Source organism: Pipistrellus kuhlii, unplaced genomic scaffold, assembly GCF_014108245.1.
Source record: "Pipistrellus kuhlii isolate mPipKuh1 unplaced genomic scaffold, mPipKuh1.p scaffold_m20_p_15, whole genome shotgun sequence".
Classification (NCBI taxonomy): Eukaryota; Metazoa; Chordata; class Mammalia; order Chiroptera; family Vespertilionidae; genus Pipistrellus; species Pipistrellus kuhlii.
The window spans coordinates 23419560-23438920 of record NW_023425460.1 but is presented as its reverse complement, the minus strand read 5'-3'; the positions used below and the strand labels follow the sequence as shown (position 1 = coordinate 23438920).

The following is a 19361-nucleotide window of genomic DNA, read 5'->3' as shown; positions in this document are numbered from 1 at the left end:
CAATTGGAAAGGTTAGCCCAAGCTTTAAGAGAAAAAGAACCCACGCTGATTAATCGGAAGGGTGTAATTCTTCACCATGATAACGCACGACCGCATACTGCAAGAATCACTGCTGAAAAACTGCGCCAGTTGGAATGGGAAGTTCTCCCTCAACCTGCATATTCTCCTGATATTGCCCCTTCCGATTACCATTTGTTTCATTCTTTGCAAAACTTTCTTCTTGGAAAAAAATTTAATAATGAAGAATGCCTCAAAAATGCATTGACCGAATTTTTTGCATCAAAATCACAAGAATTTTACAACAGAGGGATTAAAATGCTTCCTGAGCGTTGGGCACAAGTAGTAGAAAACAACGGCAACTATATTGTTGATTAAATTATGTTGTATTGTTTAAATAAATTCGATTTTAAAAAGTATTAGAAAACGACATTAATTATTAATAGTTGCATGGATTATTTTTTTAAAATATATTTTTATTGATTTTAGAAAGAAAAGGAGAGGGAGAGAGAGATAGAAACATCATTGAAGAAAAAGAATCATTAATTGGTCGCCTCCTTCTCACCCCACACTGGGGATCAAGCCCGCAACCCAGGAATGTGCCCTCACCGGGAATCGAACTGGGACTTCTTGGTTCATAGGTTGACGCTCAACTGCTGAGCCACGCCATCCAGGCAGCATGGATGATTTTTAATTAATTTTTAATCACACAAGTGATATAGCATTTTATTCCTCTTATTAAAATAAAAAATATAAATGATTCAAATTCTCTTCCAATTAGCATGCTTCAGTAGGATTATCTATTCCCCATAAAAATTGAACTACACTATACATTTGTAGGGTAATCAACATTCCATATTCTCAGAGGAAAACCTGCCATTGTTTCTTTTTCTTTGTATATTTAATGCAAGTTGCCCAGGCCAAGATACTAGTAAAATTTGACACCCCCCACCCCCACCCCCAAGTTGAGGAAGAGGAGACTCCCAGTCCTGAGATAGAGGGAAGGGACATTCTTATCCAAGCATATACTTAAGTTTGCACAGTGAAATCTAATTAAAGTAAACCTCATTATGTGGAATATGTTATTTGGAGAAGTTAGCAAACTCAACATACATGTCCATATGTATATAAAAAATAATTTCATTAGAACCACTAATCAACTTAAAATGGAAAAGAGATCTATTTCTTGCTAATTTTGTTTCTTACCATAAAACTATACTTTTGTTGGCTACCATTGTGTGTGTATGGCAGGGAGTTTTCATACATTTTTCCTAATGTTGTTATATCCGGTTTACAATTTAGGAAACTGTGACTCAGAAATTCCATAGTATATCCCAAGGCCACATAGTAGACAGAGAGGGAGATGGGGTAGGGTGCTGTCATTTAGGCTCTTTTCATGGCATCCTGCTTCCTCAGATCAATTAAGAGAATCAGTTTCTGGAATGTACAAATAAAATCGTTTAACATTGTTGGCTCATTAAATGTCAGAAGAGTTTTGAATTCTCATTTTAATGTCATTCTGGTTTTATAAGTAAACCCCCCCCCCCCTTTTAAGCCAGAAAAGGCACTCTGAATATTTAACCACAGGTACCAAGTGGACTTTGACCAATCAGCATGTGCGCCACTTATACATCAGTTGAATGTCATCTCAGCTTTAAGGCCTAATGAATAGCAATTAGAGTGTTTTAAACTCTTTTGGCAAGTTAATATTTTAAAAAACCCACCACGTCCTTCTCAAAAATTGCCCCCTAACCTGCTATTAACTGTAGTCGTAGCATTCTGATTTCAATCACTCGAGTAGATTTTTGGGGTTTGTTTTATTGGATCACTGAAAACTTTAAATGAACCTGCGGAATTTCATGACTGAGTGTCTGCCTTGTTTTTCCCTTTTTCCAGGTCTATTATTAGCAGAAGATTTTTCTGCATAGTTGGCACGCTGTACCTGTATCGGTGTATTACAATGTATGTAACTACACTCCCAGTACCCGGTATGCATTTCAACTGCTCTCCGAAGGTAAACCACTCCTCACTGTCATTTCCCTTTTTGTTTGTTTCTCGTCTTGCCCAGGGGTCCTTTGACTAAGGCCAAAGGTGAAAATTTCTTTGGAACACAGGCCAGTCCCCCCACCCTCATCTGGGAATGTCACCAAGCAGTATGGCCAGGCAGCCCCACCCTTCTCAGGGTTTCCAAACCCTGTCAGTGCTTCCCAGCTGGGGAAATATGTGGTCTAGTGAGTGTGCTGGAAGTAGTTACGCTTCGTAGGTGGGTGTAGCTCTTTGGTTTCCTGCCAGATTTTTAAAATATTCTCTCCCTTGACAGAGATCCAAGAGCTTTTAGATGGCTTTTCCCTCTCTTAGATGGAAAGTTCAGTTTGAAATGATATTTTTTCCCCCTTCTTTCTATGAATCTCTTTGGTGGTAATCTGTAACAGCAGAGCCAGTTCCTGTCTCCTTGCATTCTCCTTTCTCCCAAACAATGGAAATTTTGCCGAATGTAGTGATCTCCTCTAGTAGCATAGAAGCCCTTCTTTAACCTAAACTTCCTCTCTTATTGTCTCTGCCTTTCCATTAGGGTCACATAACATTCCTTACTTTTACCTTGGAATAATTTCAACTTGGGAGATCATTGGAACTTCATGAAATAATTAGCAGAAGATTTGGTTTTTAAAATGTTTACCTACATCAAAGCTCTTTGATGCAATAAGAGATAGGAGAGACTGGTTTCCTGGATTTGATGGGGGGGAGGGGGGCATGCGGGTGACTACCTTAGTGAGTTTGACATAATTTCTTTGCACTGCACTTTCGGTTCCAGCCCTTTGTACTTTTCCTTCCAGAAGGGAGCTTTGTCCTCTGCTTGGACCTGGAAGAGGGCTGAAAATGGACTTTGGATATTTATAGTGGTGTCTTTATCATTTGAAATTTCAGATTCCTTTAAGTTACTTGCTTACTGTGTTTCCTCTTTTTTTTAGTCTTATATTGTGCTAGTTTTTTTCTCTGCTCTTTCCATTTTGCTACAAACTCTTTCCTTAACTCTGGAGAAGCATCATAAAAATTGTTCCTAGTGTCCCCATCTGTGTCAGTGGTTCTACCTCTGTGCCTCCCGTGCTGCTCTTCCGCCCGACCAAGAAGCCAGCCTCAGATCTCCTTTATTCTCTGTAGATGCTCAGGCACTGGCCTTGCAGCTCCTGGGCTGTAGGAAGGATCCAGTATAGACCCTTGCTGGGAGCCTGGCTGGTTAAGCAATATGTTCTCAGTAGTAGGCTGGCTGCTTAGGACAGTGGTCGGCAAACTCATTAGTCAATGATTGAAATTCCTTTTGAGAGCCAAACTTTTTAAACTTAAACTTCTTCTAATGCTACTTCTTTAAAATAGACTCGCCCAGGCCGTGGTATTTTGTGGAAGAGCCACACTCAAGGGGCCAAAGAGCCGCATGTGGCTCAAGGGGCCAAAGAGCCGCATGTGGCTCACGCGCTGCGGTTTGCTGACCACTGGTTAGGATATTCGCCCAAGTTTAGTTCAGCTCCTTAAAAAGGCCTGTCTGTGCATTGGGAAGTTTCTCCACCAAGGAACACGTTATGCCAGCTTAGTTAGATGTGAGATCTGACCAAGCTCAGGTGGGAGATGGATCCACCTCATGCTGGGTAACTTTTCTCTGGACTTGGGCTCAGGCTTGGTTTCTCCTCAGGAGCTCTGCCCAGCTGCTGGCCAGTGCGGGCTGCTAGCACAGGCACTTACAGAGGCAGCTTTAGTCATCAGCTTATCTACCCAAGATCTGGGACCAAAAATAGCTTGTGGGTTTTCTTGGTAAAGGCAGAGGTAATACCAGGAAGTGTATGCAGAAACCAAACCCAAATGTGTCACTCGTTTATTGTGTCTCTGAACACCCTGAATAAGGACATCATTCTATGACCATCTTCTAGAAATTGAAATTCTTCAAATCAAGTATGTAGGAGAGGGTGGAATAATAGCAAACATTATCAGTTAAAACTCATTAAATCTAATTACTTGTTTTGCAGAATAGGACTCTTGGGAGAAAGAATTCAGAAAACAGTGTTTTATTCTGAAAATTTTCAAATGTATACCAAAATTAAGAATCTAGTGTATGGTGTAAGGTACTGTTGTATACCTAGCATCCAGATTCAGTAATCGTCAAGATTTGCTACATTTGCTTCAACTGTTTTTTCTTTCAAAATATTTTTAAATCCAAGTCAGTGTCATTTTATTGCTACATACTTTTGTATGTATCTAGAAATTTTGGACATTTTATTGCATAATTTTAATGCTGTTGATATATCAATATGATTAACAGCAATTATTTGGTATAACAAATACCATTTCATGGAGTACTTTGATTGTCTTAAAATGCCCCCCCCCCCTTTTTTTTTAACATTTGGTTTGTATAAGTTAGGATCTCTTTATAGTACATATACTAGTGGTTGTTCTATCTCTTAAGTCTCTAATTCTGGACCAGTCTCTCTCTCTCTCCCTCTCTTGCCCTCCCTCCCTCCCTCCTTTTCTTCTTCACTCCCTCCCTCCCTCTCTTTTCCTCCTCCGCCTCCTTTCATCCCCCCATCAGAAACTTGTAGAGATCAGATTAGTTGTCCTGTAGAATATTCCACATTCTAGATATCTGTTTATTTGCTTCTAGTGTCAATTAACTTCTTCCTCTTTCCTGCATATTTCATCTACATAGAACTTTATTTGATTCCATTTTAACTTGGTGGCAAGAGCATTTCGCGGTGAAACAGTGACTTTGAAGCTAGACAGAAGAGTAGGCAAAACCCTCACTGGCTTGGTGCAGCCCTCAGAATGGCAGATCAAGCTTACAAAATTCAGGGGTTGGCCAAGGGCTAGGGGGCTGCACTGCACAATGTCAGAAGGGAGAGAGGGTAGCACTTTGTCAGAGAGAGATCCAGACACTTGCTTTGTCTACTGGAGAGGCATACGCAGAGCTGAGTTTCAAAACCTTTCAAAATGTCATCCATTCCCATGTTCTATTTGATGTCTGTCAATATCCTCACCGTGAAATCTTGATCATCCTCTCTCTGAACCATTGCCTACAGCAGGAACTTACTACCCAGTGGTTAGGATGGTCTTGCACATTCACTTACTAGCTGTGTGGCAGTTGCATTAAACTTCTCAGAACCCCAGAAAGATTATTGACAAAACAAGGCTAATGACACTTTTGATATCTGTCTGAAGGAGTGAGAGTGAAAAAGGCAATACTTAAGGGTTCTATTGGTGTGAAATGTTGTACAGAAATAAGGTAGCTCAGTATCATCATCATGCGTCAACCCCTAGACTTATTTGTCCAGCATTTGTAAAATGCTGTGATAAGGGCCTGGAGCTAACCCATTGGCCGTAGGGATAGAAAGGAGGAGACAGATTTGAGTCATGTTCAAGTGGCTGAATCAGTACAACTTAGTACAAAATTTGAGGTAGGGAATGAGGATAGAAAGGAAAACTTTTACCACTGAGATACAAGGGAAGGAGGAAAAGGGAGTTAATGATTTCAGGTTAAGCAAATAGAGTTTGAGGTGCTTGTTTATTCAGTTAGCAATATAGGCCTGAATTTGGGGAAATCAGAGCTAAAAATTAAATATTTGTCATTTGTTTTAATCTAGATGGTATTAAGACTGTGCGAATGGATGAAAAGACAGAGACAGGACATATGGAATAGCGTTTCTAGAATTAGATATTCCTCCTTGATTCGAGACACCATTAAGGCCTGTCTGTTGGTTCTCAATAATAATTAAAAAGAATGGAGCTTTAGAATAGGACCTTCTGTTTAATATAGTCATGTGAACTTAAACTTGGTTCTGCCATCATATTGAACCCCATAGTTAGTATACTTAATTCTTCCCTTAATGCCAATACCTTAAAATGCATGGATTCTAAAAAAATGTCACAACAAGTATACAGTAGTAATTATGAAAAATTGTCCCTATTCATGTATTTGATGGTGGTGTACTTGTCACTTCACAGAATGTAATAGCTTAGGCAGTGTTTCCCAAACTTTTGACATATGTGTGCCCTTCTATAATTTTTGTAACGCTGAGTACCCCTTGTACTCATGAGAACGTAGAATTAGGCGCAGCTAAGCACGGTGCAGTGCATATCCCCACCAAACTCTTCCATACCCCTGGGGGTTCGAGTACCACACTTTGGGAAACACTGGCTTAGAGAAATAATCGTGTGTGAAAGGTGGCCCTCCCATCAAAGATAATCACTGGGAAAGGAAGTAGGTGTATTCAGTTGCTAGATTAGAAGCTTATGGGTGTTCCAGGCTTACACTGGAAGCTGCCCAGTTTTTGGTACCATGATTAGCCCACACTAATCTCATCCCAGCTTCTCTCCAAGGAACATGTGTGTACAACCCCCCAAGCAACCTCTTGTCATCTCCTTCCAGTTGTTTAGGATTCCATTAAAAAACTAAAAGAATGAGGCAGAAACATGGGAGAATTCTTTGGTATTCTAAGCTTTCTGTTTTAGCAAACTCCCAAAGAGAGAAAAACAAACAAACAAACAAACAAACAAACCTGCCCTAGACACCAGATACACTGACAGCCTGCTGCTAATGGAAGAGAAGAAATAAATTATGCAGTTTTCCACGCCCATTGTAATAATCGTATGAGTTAATCTAGTGACTAAGCATTAAAGTGAGATGCGTGTTGGGTTCTGTTTTTTGGTCTCCATGGTGAGCTTAGATTTGAAAACCTCTAAAGGAGTTTTGTTACAGCTAAGGTACTTAGCTGGCAAATGCATTAATTTGACATGGTATTTTCAGTGAAATGATTCTCTTGAACTTGAAAGGCATGGTTTAAAAAAAAAATTCCCAACACACTTGAACATAGCCCACAGTTGGACAAGGGTTATGTTTGAGTGGCATTGGAGATTAATTCAATTGTTCAGTGGAACAATAAAACACAAAAGCGACGAAAGGCCTGTGTACTCTCTTCTGTCACCGCCCATGTTCCTGCATTGCACAAACTAGACCCATCAGAGTGCGTCATTTCACTCACTGCTGAGCCGTGATGGGATAGTCATCAGCCCAAAAAGCCTCCTTTTCTGGCATGAGTTGTCTACAAGGCAAAAGACTCATTGCTCTTGAGGATTTTATAACCTTTTTCAGTTCTTCCTTACAGTCTCTGCTTCAGTGTTTCTGGCTGTCCTCCATGCTGAAAAGTTAGGATATTCTCCTGCTAACCTTAGTAATATTTCAAAATATGGCTTATATTCTGTCATCAAAATAGCTTCATGTCATCCTTTTGAATTGTGTGGAATTCAAATTGTCAATGCTTGATTGTACCTAATTTTCCGCTTTGCCAGTTCCTTAATGTCAGTATAGTTTCCTTTTTTTGTTCAACTTTCTTTTCTACTTAACCACTTCTCTCTCCACTGAACTCTTTTTTTTTTTTTTTTTACAGGGATTTAAAAAAGAAATGTGAACATTCTTTCTCTTAAATTTTTTTCTATTTTTTAAAGAAATTCCACATTCATTACAGATTCATTGAAAATACAGAAAAAAGAGGGAAATTTTTATAACCACTCATGACCTTATCTACTGTTAATGTTTTAGTAGATTTATTAGTTCCTTATGTGTATTTTTCTTACTTCTGGTTATGATTTCTGCGTGATTATTTCTGCTTTCATATAGCTAACATTTGATCTATGCATTTGGCATGATTTTATAAACCCCAAACTTTCTAAATGCTTTTCTTCTTTATAGAAAATCAGTAAATGTCACACTTGCAGATTGTGGGGCAGAGAGTTTGCAGATGTGACATTTTTTGATAAACAAGCAAGTTGCTTATTTCCTGAACAAACATTTCTAGAGAACCCATCTGTGCGGGTGCACTTTGAAGACACACAAATGTTTAAGACAAGTGCCCCTCCCCTGATAAATGGGCCCCCAGAAGCCATGACAGACATGTGACGCACAGGCCGTTCTGGCCTGTTCAGCCCTTCCTGTCATAGGCGTGTAGTGCTGGCTGCACCGAGGAGGGAGCTGTCTGGGCCAAGTCTCAAAAGGATGTGTATATGTAGGAGTTTGCCACATGGAATCGGAGAGAGGAAGAGCTTGTAGGTGGAGAAAACAGGAAGGGTGAGAGAGAGTCTGGGGAGCTGGTAACGTCAGATGTGTCTGGGCATGTGATCCTGTGGGTTTTGTGGCCAGAGGGAAAGCCAGAGTGGCAAGTTGTGAGCAGGTTTTAAGGGGACCTGCCATCCTGCTTAGGAGTGTGGGCTTGATCAATTAGTCGGGCCACAGCAAGCCAGAAAAGGTTTTAGCAGGGGTTATGTGATCACATCTGTCTCTTAGACCTCTCAGAGTCCAGTGATTTAGAAAGTAAGCTGTTAGGAGGGAGGAAGGGAGGGAGAGAGGGAGGGAGGGATGGAGAGAGGGAGGGAGGGAGGGAGGGATTATAGGAATTAATGGATGTGTTTGGTAATGGAGAGGTACAGAGAGCCAAATCCTTCAGAGCTGAGTGGACGGGAAAGTATTTTTAAAAGACTCATACATGAGTTCTAAGAGGACCTGCATACCGAAATCTCTCTGCTTCAGATCACTTGAGGTGGACATAATATTTGTGGGTGAAACTAAATCTTTCCAGGAGTGAATCTAGAGGAAGAGTTCAGAAGAGTCTCTTGTGATCACAGCAGATGAGCAGCCACAAGGGCTGTGTGTTGGAAAGAACCATCCGAATTTCTCTTGTTGTCTGCTAGGCCTTGAGATCTCACTTAAGGACCCTCCCCCCTAACACCCCCCCCCCAAAAAAAAAAAAATATTGACTTAACCTGGCAATTGTCATGCTGTCTTGTATTTGTATAGCGCTGTACAATTTTAACAATCACCTTTACAAACATTATCTCACTTTGGTTTGTGAGGGTTGAGGATGAGGAAGTATTGTTCTTGCCTGTTACAGATAAGAGAAATGAAGTAAGAGCTGGTGAAATTGTCCAGTCACCCAACACTGGGGCTTGAGATCATGTTTATGCTCATTGTTGTTCCTACGAAAGTGAATTTGGTAACCTGTGGAATATCAGTCCGACAGAGCACAATATAAAGCAAGGAAAGTTAAAATCACACTGAAAACACCTTGTGTGAGGAGGCAGAAAATGGTTGGTTTGTTTATGAAAGATGAAAATAACTTTTACAGAGAGGGGGAACTTTCATTTAAAAGGAGAAAATGCTTATGAAAAATAGATCCTCAGAGAATAATGAATAAATTATTTTAAGTTGTTTTAGCTACTCAACTACACTTAAATGGCATGTAAAATGAATTAGATTTCATTAAAACGACAACAAAAAGTGAACCTGAGGACACTATTCAGCCTTTGTCGCTGGGGAGGTATTTGCAGCCATAGCAGGCTCTTTCCCGGACCCAGGGCAAGATTACGTAGGTGAGAGGCAGGACGTTCGAATTAATCCCAACTGAGTCACTGTGAAGCAGAAATAGCCTCTCTGTTTATTAATAATCTAAATGGACATCATGTAGTGTGCACTAAGCACATGGCAGGCATGTGGTGATAGGAGGAATTGATAAGAAAGCTCTTAAAAAGTTGGAATTTCTATAAAAACAAAGGGCAGTGTTTTATTATGTAGAACCACTCTCCCACCCTCTTTTTTACTGCTCGTTCCAATAATACTAAGAAAGCTTGAGAAATGGTAAGGGGCAATTTTGAGCCTCTCCCTGCTGCTGGGAAATCTAAAGCATCCATCAAACTCATAAACACACTGCCTGGCCTGTGGGGCTTCAAGGACATGCTAAAGGACGTAATTTTGCTGTTTCGGGCCTTTGTCCTTTGGGGAGTTGAGGCTGAGGGGACACCGTAGTGTGTAGCGTGTGTTTCTCAGTTGAAGGCTGTGGGGGTGGGGCTGGCTGGGTTCCATTGGTCCTCCTGCTCCCTGACGCTTCATTCCTACAGCGGGTGTGACCTGTGGTCTAAGTGTAAGAGTAGCTGGCCGTCTTGCTTTGTCATGGATGATAGTGAATGTCTTGTTTTGGAGGAAATTTGTTCTTCTGGAATAAAAAAAGAAAGAAAGAAAGAAAGAGAGAGAGAGAGAGAGAGAGAGAGAGAGAGAGAGAGAGAGAGAGAGAGAGAGAGAGAGAAAGAGAGAGAAAGAAAGAAAGAAAGAAAGAAAGAAAGAAAGAAAGAAAGAAAGAAAGAAACGATTTGCCCTGGTGACGGTTTTCAGTGGATTCATGAGTGAATAAATGAATGAATGAATGACTTAATTAATTAATTAATTAATTAATACTTTGAGCAACAGCTGGCTGTTCCTGGTTGTTGGAATGGGAAGTAATAGCATGACATCACCTCTGTAAGGTTCCCAGACTGCTCAAGGAGAGGTTCCTCTAGTTGTACCCAATTCCTGGTTCACCCAGGCTGGCGAGGGACTGGCAGTGCACAGGTAGCATATAGTTTTGCAGGCAGTACCTACACGGAGCCAGAGGACATGGGTCACATTGACACACTGAACAGCCGGTGGGGTGGGGGTGGGAGGGATAGGAAGCCTTGCTGATTCTTCGGGCTGCTGTAAGAGAAAACATTAGTAAGGTACAAGGACGATATTAAATAGCATTTCTACTCCTTACTACTCATTTTCAGCCCCTCGTCAGAGTCGCACCAAAGCCATTGATCATTGTTTGATGAGCTTTGCTTCCAGGTTCTCCCTCCCCTGCCAGTGGGGCTGAAGCACAGTGAACCCCCTGCTCTTCAAAGCAGTTAAGAGAGAAGGCTGGGCACTGGGCTGTCTGCATACAGAATGATGGCCAACAGACCACCCTCAGCCCTCAGCGCCTGCTATGATTTAGCACCGAAAGAATGCTTTGTTTTTAATAACCAAAGGCTCACTGGCTGAAACTGTGCTGGAGTGGCCTGTCTCATTCAGAAGGCATTCCCACCTTTTGCTCTGTTTCTTGCTGTGCATGGTTGTTGCTTAAGTGACTTGGCCAGTTTACTTAATTCCTTAGCCATTCATTAGAAGTTGAAGAAAATTGGTGTATTTTCATTGAGAACTGATTTTTCTGTGACCTAGGAGACCATAATTCACATCCTAATATAGCATGAGACCTGCATTTTCACAACTTTGTAGTGTCTGTCCACTGAAAAAGTGTTGATGTGAATGACCCCCAAAATAACTCTTCTTTCAAAAATGAGCATTCAGGCCCTACTGGTTTGGTTGAGTAGGCTGTACCTTCAATCATCTGAAATTACATGGATTCTCCTTGATTAAACTCAATATGCAGTGCTTACATTATTACAGTTTTGTAAATGCTATTCCCAGTCAAGCCTTGTAGTTTCCTATAATTTTCTCTTTCTGCATAGTATTTTTGTTTCCTGTAGAATTAGTAATTACCATGGTTTTTACTTTGTCTTCTATGTACTTATTCACGCTCACATTGTGACTCTGCCAGCCATACCGTCAGAGGCATTGGGTGTTCTGTCAGTCTCATCTTCAAGACAGCTCTCCAGAGCTCTAACTCACCCATTTCTAGGCTGACTGCAGTTTCCAGCCCCCCTTTTATTGGCATTCTAGCAAATCCTGTTCCTTTTTCTGTGTTTAGTCCTTCTTTTGTGGAGCATGCCCTTTGTAATTTCCTGAAAAAAAGAGTACACAGGTGGTAAATATTTAAAATCTTGTACATATGAAAATGACTTCAGTTTATCCTTAGTTGGTGCTTAGTTAATGTGGTTGGGGATAGAATTCTAAGTTAGAAATTATTTTCCCTCAGAATTTGGAGGCATTTTTCTAAAGCTTTCTGTTCTCTAGTGTTGCTTTTGAAATTTTCTGATTTCTGATCTTTCATGTGAAACTTGTTTTTAATTTCTGGAAGCTTCAGAATTTCTTCTTTACTCCCTCCCCCACCACCACCACCCCCCGTTTCTGAAATTCCATGATGCTGAGTCTTGCTGTATAGATCTGTTTTCTTCTATTGAGCTGATTCAATGATCCCTTTGAATCTGGAAATTCATGTCCTCTCTGTGGTGTGTTCAACCTGCCTTCCTTAACTAGAAATCTTCGTAAAACCTTTAAAGGGAAATTATAATAAATTTATATTTATATGAATATGTTTTCCAAAGTGGTAATATTATCAGTTAAAAGCTGCAACATGATCATGGTGATTAAATTGGCCAACCAGAAATTAAAAAGAGTCTGACAGTCATAAAATAGATATAGTCACACATTTCATTTGACAGAGCAATTGAAAATGCAGCGAGTGAATTGTTCAAGCTATTTATTACGCTAGGAACCAGCTTAGACTTGTATGAGAGACAGGCAAATTTATTCTTAAACTTTTTTCACTTTTATTGAAAGGAAAAACATGCAATTTAATCCATATAATTTCAGAAGATTGAAGATACATCCTGCTCAGTTTCTTGTTTTATTTTGGTCCCGGAAATCATACACCAAACACTATTTGTATATTTGACTGCTCAGTCTTCAGCTGTTTTAGCAATACAACAGTTGTCCTCCAGGCCATGCATGCAAAAATATATCTCTAAATTTTCCCTGAAGGTTTAAACCCTCACCCCAAACTGCAGTAATAGGAGCAAACCAGTCATTCTTTCTCTATCAGAGTAATAGAAAAAATGGGTAAGCATCTGTTGAAATATAAAATATATTAATATCTCAGGGAAGTTCTGAAGCTACTCCATACTCTTTCCGAAGGTTGCCCAAGGAATAGAAATATTGAGTGGCCAGTCTTCAAGGTGGTGGTGGTGGTGGGGGTCATGTCTTACTATAAGTTTTTAAAGGAAAGACTCTCTTATGTGTCTCCTCTACTCTCAATAACCACCCTGAACATACCTGTGACAAGGTGTATGCATGGTGGAGGTGGTCGGGTGAGAGGGGGGGCATGTTCCCTGACACCAAGCAATTCTCCAACTCTCTTTAACTCAATTCTGATACTATCTACCCAGAGAGAGTGTCAGATCCCACAAGTAAAGGACTCAGACACTGACTACTCTCCCATTTCAGATGCCAATTACAAGGCCAGATCTGCTTCTGAAGTTCCCTTGACCCCTTCCTCTGGTTCAGTTTGCTAGAGTGGCTCACAGAACACAGGAGTGCTTACTAGATTATAAGTTTATTGTAGAGGATATAACCGAGGAGCAGCCGGATGGGAAAGATGCACCGGGCAGGGTGTATGGGAAGGGCGCGCTCTCTCCCGGGTGCACCCTCTCCCGATAGTCCCCGTGTTCACCATCTGGAAGCGCTCCAAGCCTCTCCCATGGGATGTTTGTGGAGGCTTTGCTCCGTAGGCATGATTGATTAAGTCACTGGCCATTGGTGACTAAGCCAGAGATGGGGGCAAGTGGACTCAAAGCTCCAACCCTCCCACCACCTGGTTGATTCTGGCAAACATCTTCAGAGGCTTTTCAACTCAGTGAACTCAGGTGTGGTTGAAAAAAAATGCTTGTTATGAATAACACCTTTGTCTTTCTTATCGCTTAGGAAATTCCAAAGTGTTTAGAAGCTCTGTGTCAGGAACAGGGGCAAAGACCAAATATATATTTCTTAATATAAACCACATGTGTCAAACACAAGGCCCGCGGGCCAAATCCGTCCTGCCAGGCCTTGCAATGTGGCCCGCACCGTGCTGTCATCACTGCACTCCGCTGCGTTTCCATCACAATGACAGTTTATGACTGTTCAGTAAACCATTCGGCCCGCGATTTAGGCTGGATTTTAGATTTTGGCCCCTTCTCTGATTGAGTTCGACACTCCTAAATTATAAACCACAATATCCCAAAGCCTAGTTCTGAATATAAATAGTAATTATAGCACACCTTCATGTGGGCTGATAAATCTTGTTTTCTCTCTCCCCACCAGCTTTTCGGAGACTGGGAAGCCCAACTGCGGAGAATAATGAAGCTCATTGCTGGCGGTGGCCTGTCCATAACTGGCTCTCACAACATGTGTGGGGACTATCTGTACAGCGGCCACACGGTCATGCTCACACTCACCTACTTATTTATCAAAGAGTGTAAGTCTAAAACAGGCTCCCATTAGAATTTTCTCACCTGCCGTTTCCTAGGGTCTGTGGCAAGTCTGCCGAAGCAAGGCTGGAGGCCTTGAGGAGCAGTGCCTCATCTCACCACCTCGCCTGCACACAGACAGCAGGCACCGGAGGCTCTCTGTGGCAGGGAGTAACTGCTCTTCTTGGCTGGCGTTTCTTGTTTCCTTCTGTGTCATCTGTAGTGTTGTGGGGTGTGACACCCGTTGGAAGAAATCAGAAGGAGATCTCCAAGACACAGAAAAGTATTGGGCCTGACTAACTGGATGATGGAAGATCATGTGTTCACTAGGTAGCCATTTTTCCAAGCACCTGGCACTGTGCTCTAAGCTGAGGGTGCAGTGATGGGTCAGTGACGTCTGTGGACCATGGCAGTAGAGGCCATGGGCTCAGGAACACTAAGTGAGGCAGACACTAAATGCGAAAGTTCCTGTAAAGAAATGCACTTAGTAAAATATTTTATTATGAAACACAAACGCAAATAAAGTGTTAACATATGATTAAAACATTTCGTCCCTTCCCCCTCCCATTTTCCTATATAATTTCCGTGCATGTTTTTGTACTTGTGTATTACATTATTCTCTGGTTTCTAAATTTTACAATTTTCTCTCAATGGTGTTTTTGAGATCAGACTCCAGTTCATTTTAATTGCTGTTTATATTTCAGTACTACAAATGAACCACAGATTACATTTTTTCATTTATCTACTTGTAGAAAGTTCAGCTGTGTTCAATATTTTACCATTAGAAACAGTCCCAGTGAGCCTTATACAGGCAGTTCCACGATAGAGTGACAAAGTAACCAGGGTGCTGATATCACAGAGGAGGGACACACATTACAGGAGGGAGGTCTTGGGATCGTATGGCACCTTGGAAGTTGAACATGGTTGGAATTTAGTGGTGAGAAATGAGAATGAACTGGTAAGTAGAACCAGGTCACGCAGAGAATGCCGTAAGCCACCAGAAGGAATCTGAACTTCCATCGCACAGGGATGGGGTGCCTACTGAAGGCTTGTTCAGTGGGGCAGTGTCACCTTATCCTTTCTGGAGGGAGAAACCACTCTTGCAGCAGGTTGCAAGATGGATGGGGGAGGGAGAAGACAAGGCCAGGAGAAAAGTTAGGAGCCTGCTGCTGTAGTCCAGTGCAGCATGGTGGTGGCTCAGACTGCCGGGGTGGCATTGGGGATGGAGAGAAGTAGAAGGACCAGAGGGAGATTAACCAAGAAGGGTCGACAGTCAGATAGTTTGTGGAGGTTCGGAAGACAGGTGGTAGAATGAAGAATGAATGCCCATTTTGGGTCTTAAGCAAAACTAAGCTGGGGGACATAACAGAAGAAGAGAAGATGGGCTTTGGGGCACTGACCAGATAGAGCGAATTCTGACAATGTCTATCCAGAATTGTCAGGGTGTGATCGAGCCCTTGTACCAGGATATAACTGGACTCAAGGGAACAGAATGGATCTGGTGTCAGTTGGCTGAAGGAGAGATTTCTGCCTCCTGCTGATTGGTACCTGAATCCTTTCTTGGGATTAAGCCTTATGCTTCTGGAAGATAATAAAGCAGTGTGCTATATTGGGTCACAAACTCTGATTTTTGACTCCTGGTGCTGTCACTATCTCTGTGACTTTGGGAAAAACACAACCTTTCTACGTCTCGGTTTCTATATGTTTAAAATGAGATACTGATAGCTATTTAACGAGAGTGAGAGAGGCGGTAAAAGCTAAAGTAGATGGATATTTATAATAATGTTCATGAGGAATGAATATTTGTTGCTATGTTGTTATCAAATACAAATTTTCCTGGAAATGGAATAATACACTAAGATTCCTAACCTGACCCTCCATTTAAAATTGCAAACCACCCTTCAGCCTTCTGACCCTGCTTATCCAATTCAACTTTATTTTTCCATAGCATTTAAGATCCCTAACATAGTATATAATTTTCTTATTTATTGTAATTATTTTTATTATCTTCCCTACTACAATAGAAAGGTTTCTCCCCACAAAGGCAGGCTTTTTGCCTGTTTTGTACATGGATCTCAGTGCCTGGAGCAGTTCCCATCCCGGGCACATTGTACATGCTCAATAAATATACAAGGTCACACGAATGCGCGATTGAGTCTTGTACCCCTTGAGAATCTAATAAAATCCTGAAATTTCTCTCCTGGAATGAGGAGGGGGAGGATAGACCACATTTAAACCTAGAATTTCAGACCATCTAATGAGAGTACAAGGCTGAAAGGCCCACACTAATGGAGATGCTGTTGCTTCCCTCAGGTGATTTTCCAATGGAAGCACGAACAGTGTTTATTGACACTGCCGCACCACTGGGAATGCACTTGGACTGAATTCCCAGGCTTTTGGGTTTTCTCTGACTTGTATTTGAGAACGTGGAAATCTCAGACTCAGAGTAGTGTATGGTTGCACAGATTGGAAATCAAATAAATCATATCAATTATAATTAATTCATGTATAAGGATCTATGGACCGAAAGGATTGATTTTTTTATAGAGAATTAACCCCCAATTACTTACATATAAATTAAATGTCCAAGAACAGCTTTTTAAAAAAATGGATCATGATACATTAACCTGTCCTTATTTGTCCTTTTAAACTATATTTATGGCTGTATGAGTCCAATAACAGCCAAATATGAATTACTCTTGCTAGTAATACTTTATAAAATAAGATTTTATAAACTATTCTAACATTGGTTACAGATAAGCTAAAGATTTGATAGCCCAAGAGGTGTTTGCAAAAGGAAGGACATGAGGAAACTGCATTCACAATGGTGGTAGAGGTGTGATTGGGCACCTTGAATAGTGGAATTATTGCAAATTTCTTCTCTCTTCAGATTCCCCTCGACGACTCTGGTGGTATCACTGGATTTGCTGGCTTCTCAGCGTAGTTGGAATCTTCTGTATTCTCTTAGCGCATGACCACTACACTGTGGACGTGGTGGTGGCATATTACATCACTACAAGACTCTTCTGGTGGTACCACACTATGGCCAATCAGCAAGTGAGCTTTCCCCCATTTGATTTTCCTGTCTTTTGCTCTGGTGTTGGTGTTACTGTGGCAGGGGAAAAGTACAAAAGACCCACAGATGCCTTAGGTTTCTCTTTCCTTAAGAGATAGTCAATTATGGTTATGTTATCTTTTGTGATGCTGATCCACTTAAAAATAAAAAATGACCAAGAAATTGCATCCTGTTAGAACAAATATCACATTCTCATTGTCCCTAAAAATATTTACTAAGTTGTGCCCACCTGTTTCTTGACTTGCATTCTTACCCTCTTCTTCCTGCCTTTGGCCCCTCACCAGCGTAATATTTAACATTAAGTTTGTCCATTTTCATTGTAGAAGAGTGAATAACTAAAAACTAATTGCGGTCTTTATCTGAGTAAGCCACAGGTTTTCCTTGCACTCCTGGAATTGGAGTTTCTTGTTTTTCTACCAGGGTGTTTCCCAGTTTGCAGATGAGTGCCAAGTGTAGAATGGTGGTGTGACTGTGAAACTGGGGTGGAGGGGAAGACATGGAGCCAGTCTGGGCCCTTTGTGCATTTTAATATTTAAAATTTTGATCTTAAAGTGAAAGGTCATGAGAAAAATATGTATGTTCCCTTTGGGGCTGCAGCAAGTTAATTGCTCTTACTGACTTGGTTTTTCCTTTCTTTATTGTCTTAGGTGCTCAAAGAAGCTTCCCAGATGAACCTCTTGGCCCGGGTGTGGTGGTACAGGCCATTTCAGTACTTTGAAAAGAATGTCCAAGGAATTGTACCTCGATCTTACCATTGGCCCTTCCCCTGGCCAGTAGTCCACCTCAGTAGACCAGTTAGATACAGCCGGTTGGTGACTGACACATAACAGCTGTGCAAAGAGGGGGAACGAGGACCTGTCCAAAGTGCTAAGAACTCCACGAGAGAAGATGCCATAAAATAAACACCTCCCTAATCCTACTATCTTTCAACGGTTACCTTGACTTAACCTATTGAGTTACCTGGTCAGCACTGTGATCTTTTTCTCTCCAAAGGACCTGCGTTGGACAACAATAAAGAAAATCTAACCTATCATGCACTGTACACATTTCCTGTTCATAAGTCTGGGACTTAAATAACCCACAGCCACCATGTTCCTTTGTATATGATGCAACAGCATAAATGTAAGCTTTTATATCCCTAAGTTCTGTTCTTTCCAGTCACATCTGGAAATAAAGTGTATTATTTTTCTTGGGAAAACATACTTTTCATATCTCTTGCCCCAAAGATTGGGCTGTAAGCCATTTTCTAGCCAATGTCTCTATGAAGGTTTCTAAGGACCTGACTGGGGTCTGATTCTGAAATCTTTCTACCTGTTGCACCGATAGTCAAATAAAAATGACAGACAGAAAGGTTTAGTAACTTTGGGTTTTGTAAAATCAGCAGAGACAGTGTGTCAAAAAGTGCAAAAAAAAAATAAATAAAAATAAATAAAAAGGTTCTGTTATAAAGTGATTTTCTAACTATTTCCTAACTTTATTTTTCAAATGATGTTATGAAAACCAAATTTCAAGATTTTTACATGTCAAAGAGAAGAGAGAGTTAAAATTTAAAAATGCTTCTTGGGAGAGAAATTTGTCTATGTTTCTAGTGCCTTTCTTGTCTTGATTGTATGGTCAGTAGGCAATCTTTAAAAAAATGTTTTTATTTAAAATAAAGTATTCCATGAAAATATAAATGTATGTATACACTACTAAATTTTGCATTTGTAGCTAAATTAAATCAGAAGACTGCTTATGGCTTTTCAGTTGTTCTGAATTACAGACTGGGGGTGGGGAGACGTGGTGGTAATCTGAAAGTCAGCACCGGCTCCCATATTGTGAGCTGGTGGCCACGACTTGGCCCACTTACATTATTTTACCTATTTGGTGTTCAATTTTAACTCTACAGTGAAAATAGCCATGAATACTTCTTTTTTTTTAAAGTGAGTTTTGAAAATGATCGCTTAACTAAAACTTGAAAGCTATGAATTCGTTATCCATACTCTCATGACAATTTTGTTGGTGAACAACAAAAAAGAGATCTATTTCTTTAAAATATATTTGTGCAGAAACTGCATGTAACTCTAAGTTTTGTTCCTAACAAAAGGATGGTTGGGGAAGTATTCTATTATATACTTGCCAATGTGGAGAACAAAATAGTTTTTTAAGAATGAAGAAGTATATATATCCATTCTGTATTTTACGTGCAGCAGAATTATCTTCTGTAGGGTTTTTTTCTTTTTATGTGCGTGTGTATTCACAAGGTGATATTTGTATTGTAAAACAATAATGGTGAAGGAAATAAAATGGCTTTTAAAATTTG

General features: G+C 40.6%; 1 protein-coding gene across 6 annotated transcripts in view; it reads left to right on the top strand.

Moving 5' to 3' along the window:
• Positions 1-19361, top strand: part of SGMS1 (sphingomyelin synthase 1) — a 219155-nt gene extending 199794 nt beyond the window's left edge. For 5 of the 6 annotated variants that reach the window (XM_036438461.2, XM_045581877.1, XM_036438464.2 and 2 more), the window contains 4 exons: positions 1894-2011; positions 13838-13991; positions 16874-17040; positions 17707-19361. In XM_036438461.2, coding sequence (XP_036294354.1) covers positions 1894-2011; positions 13838-13991; positions 16874-17040; positions 17707-17886 — 619 coding nt within the window. In that variant the 3' untranslated portion in view covers positions 17887-19361. The remainder of the gene's footprint in view (positions 1-1893; positions 2012-13837; positions 13992-16873; positions 17041-17706) is intronic. The other variant, XM_045581878.1, reaches the window with a different exon arrangement.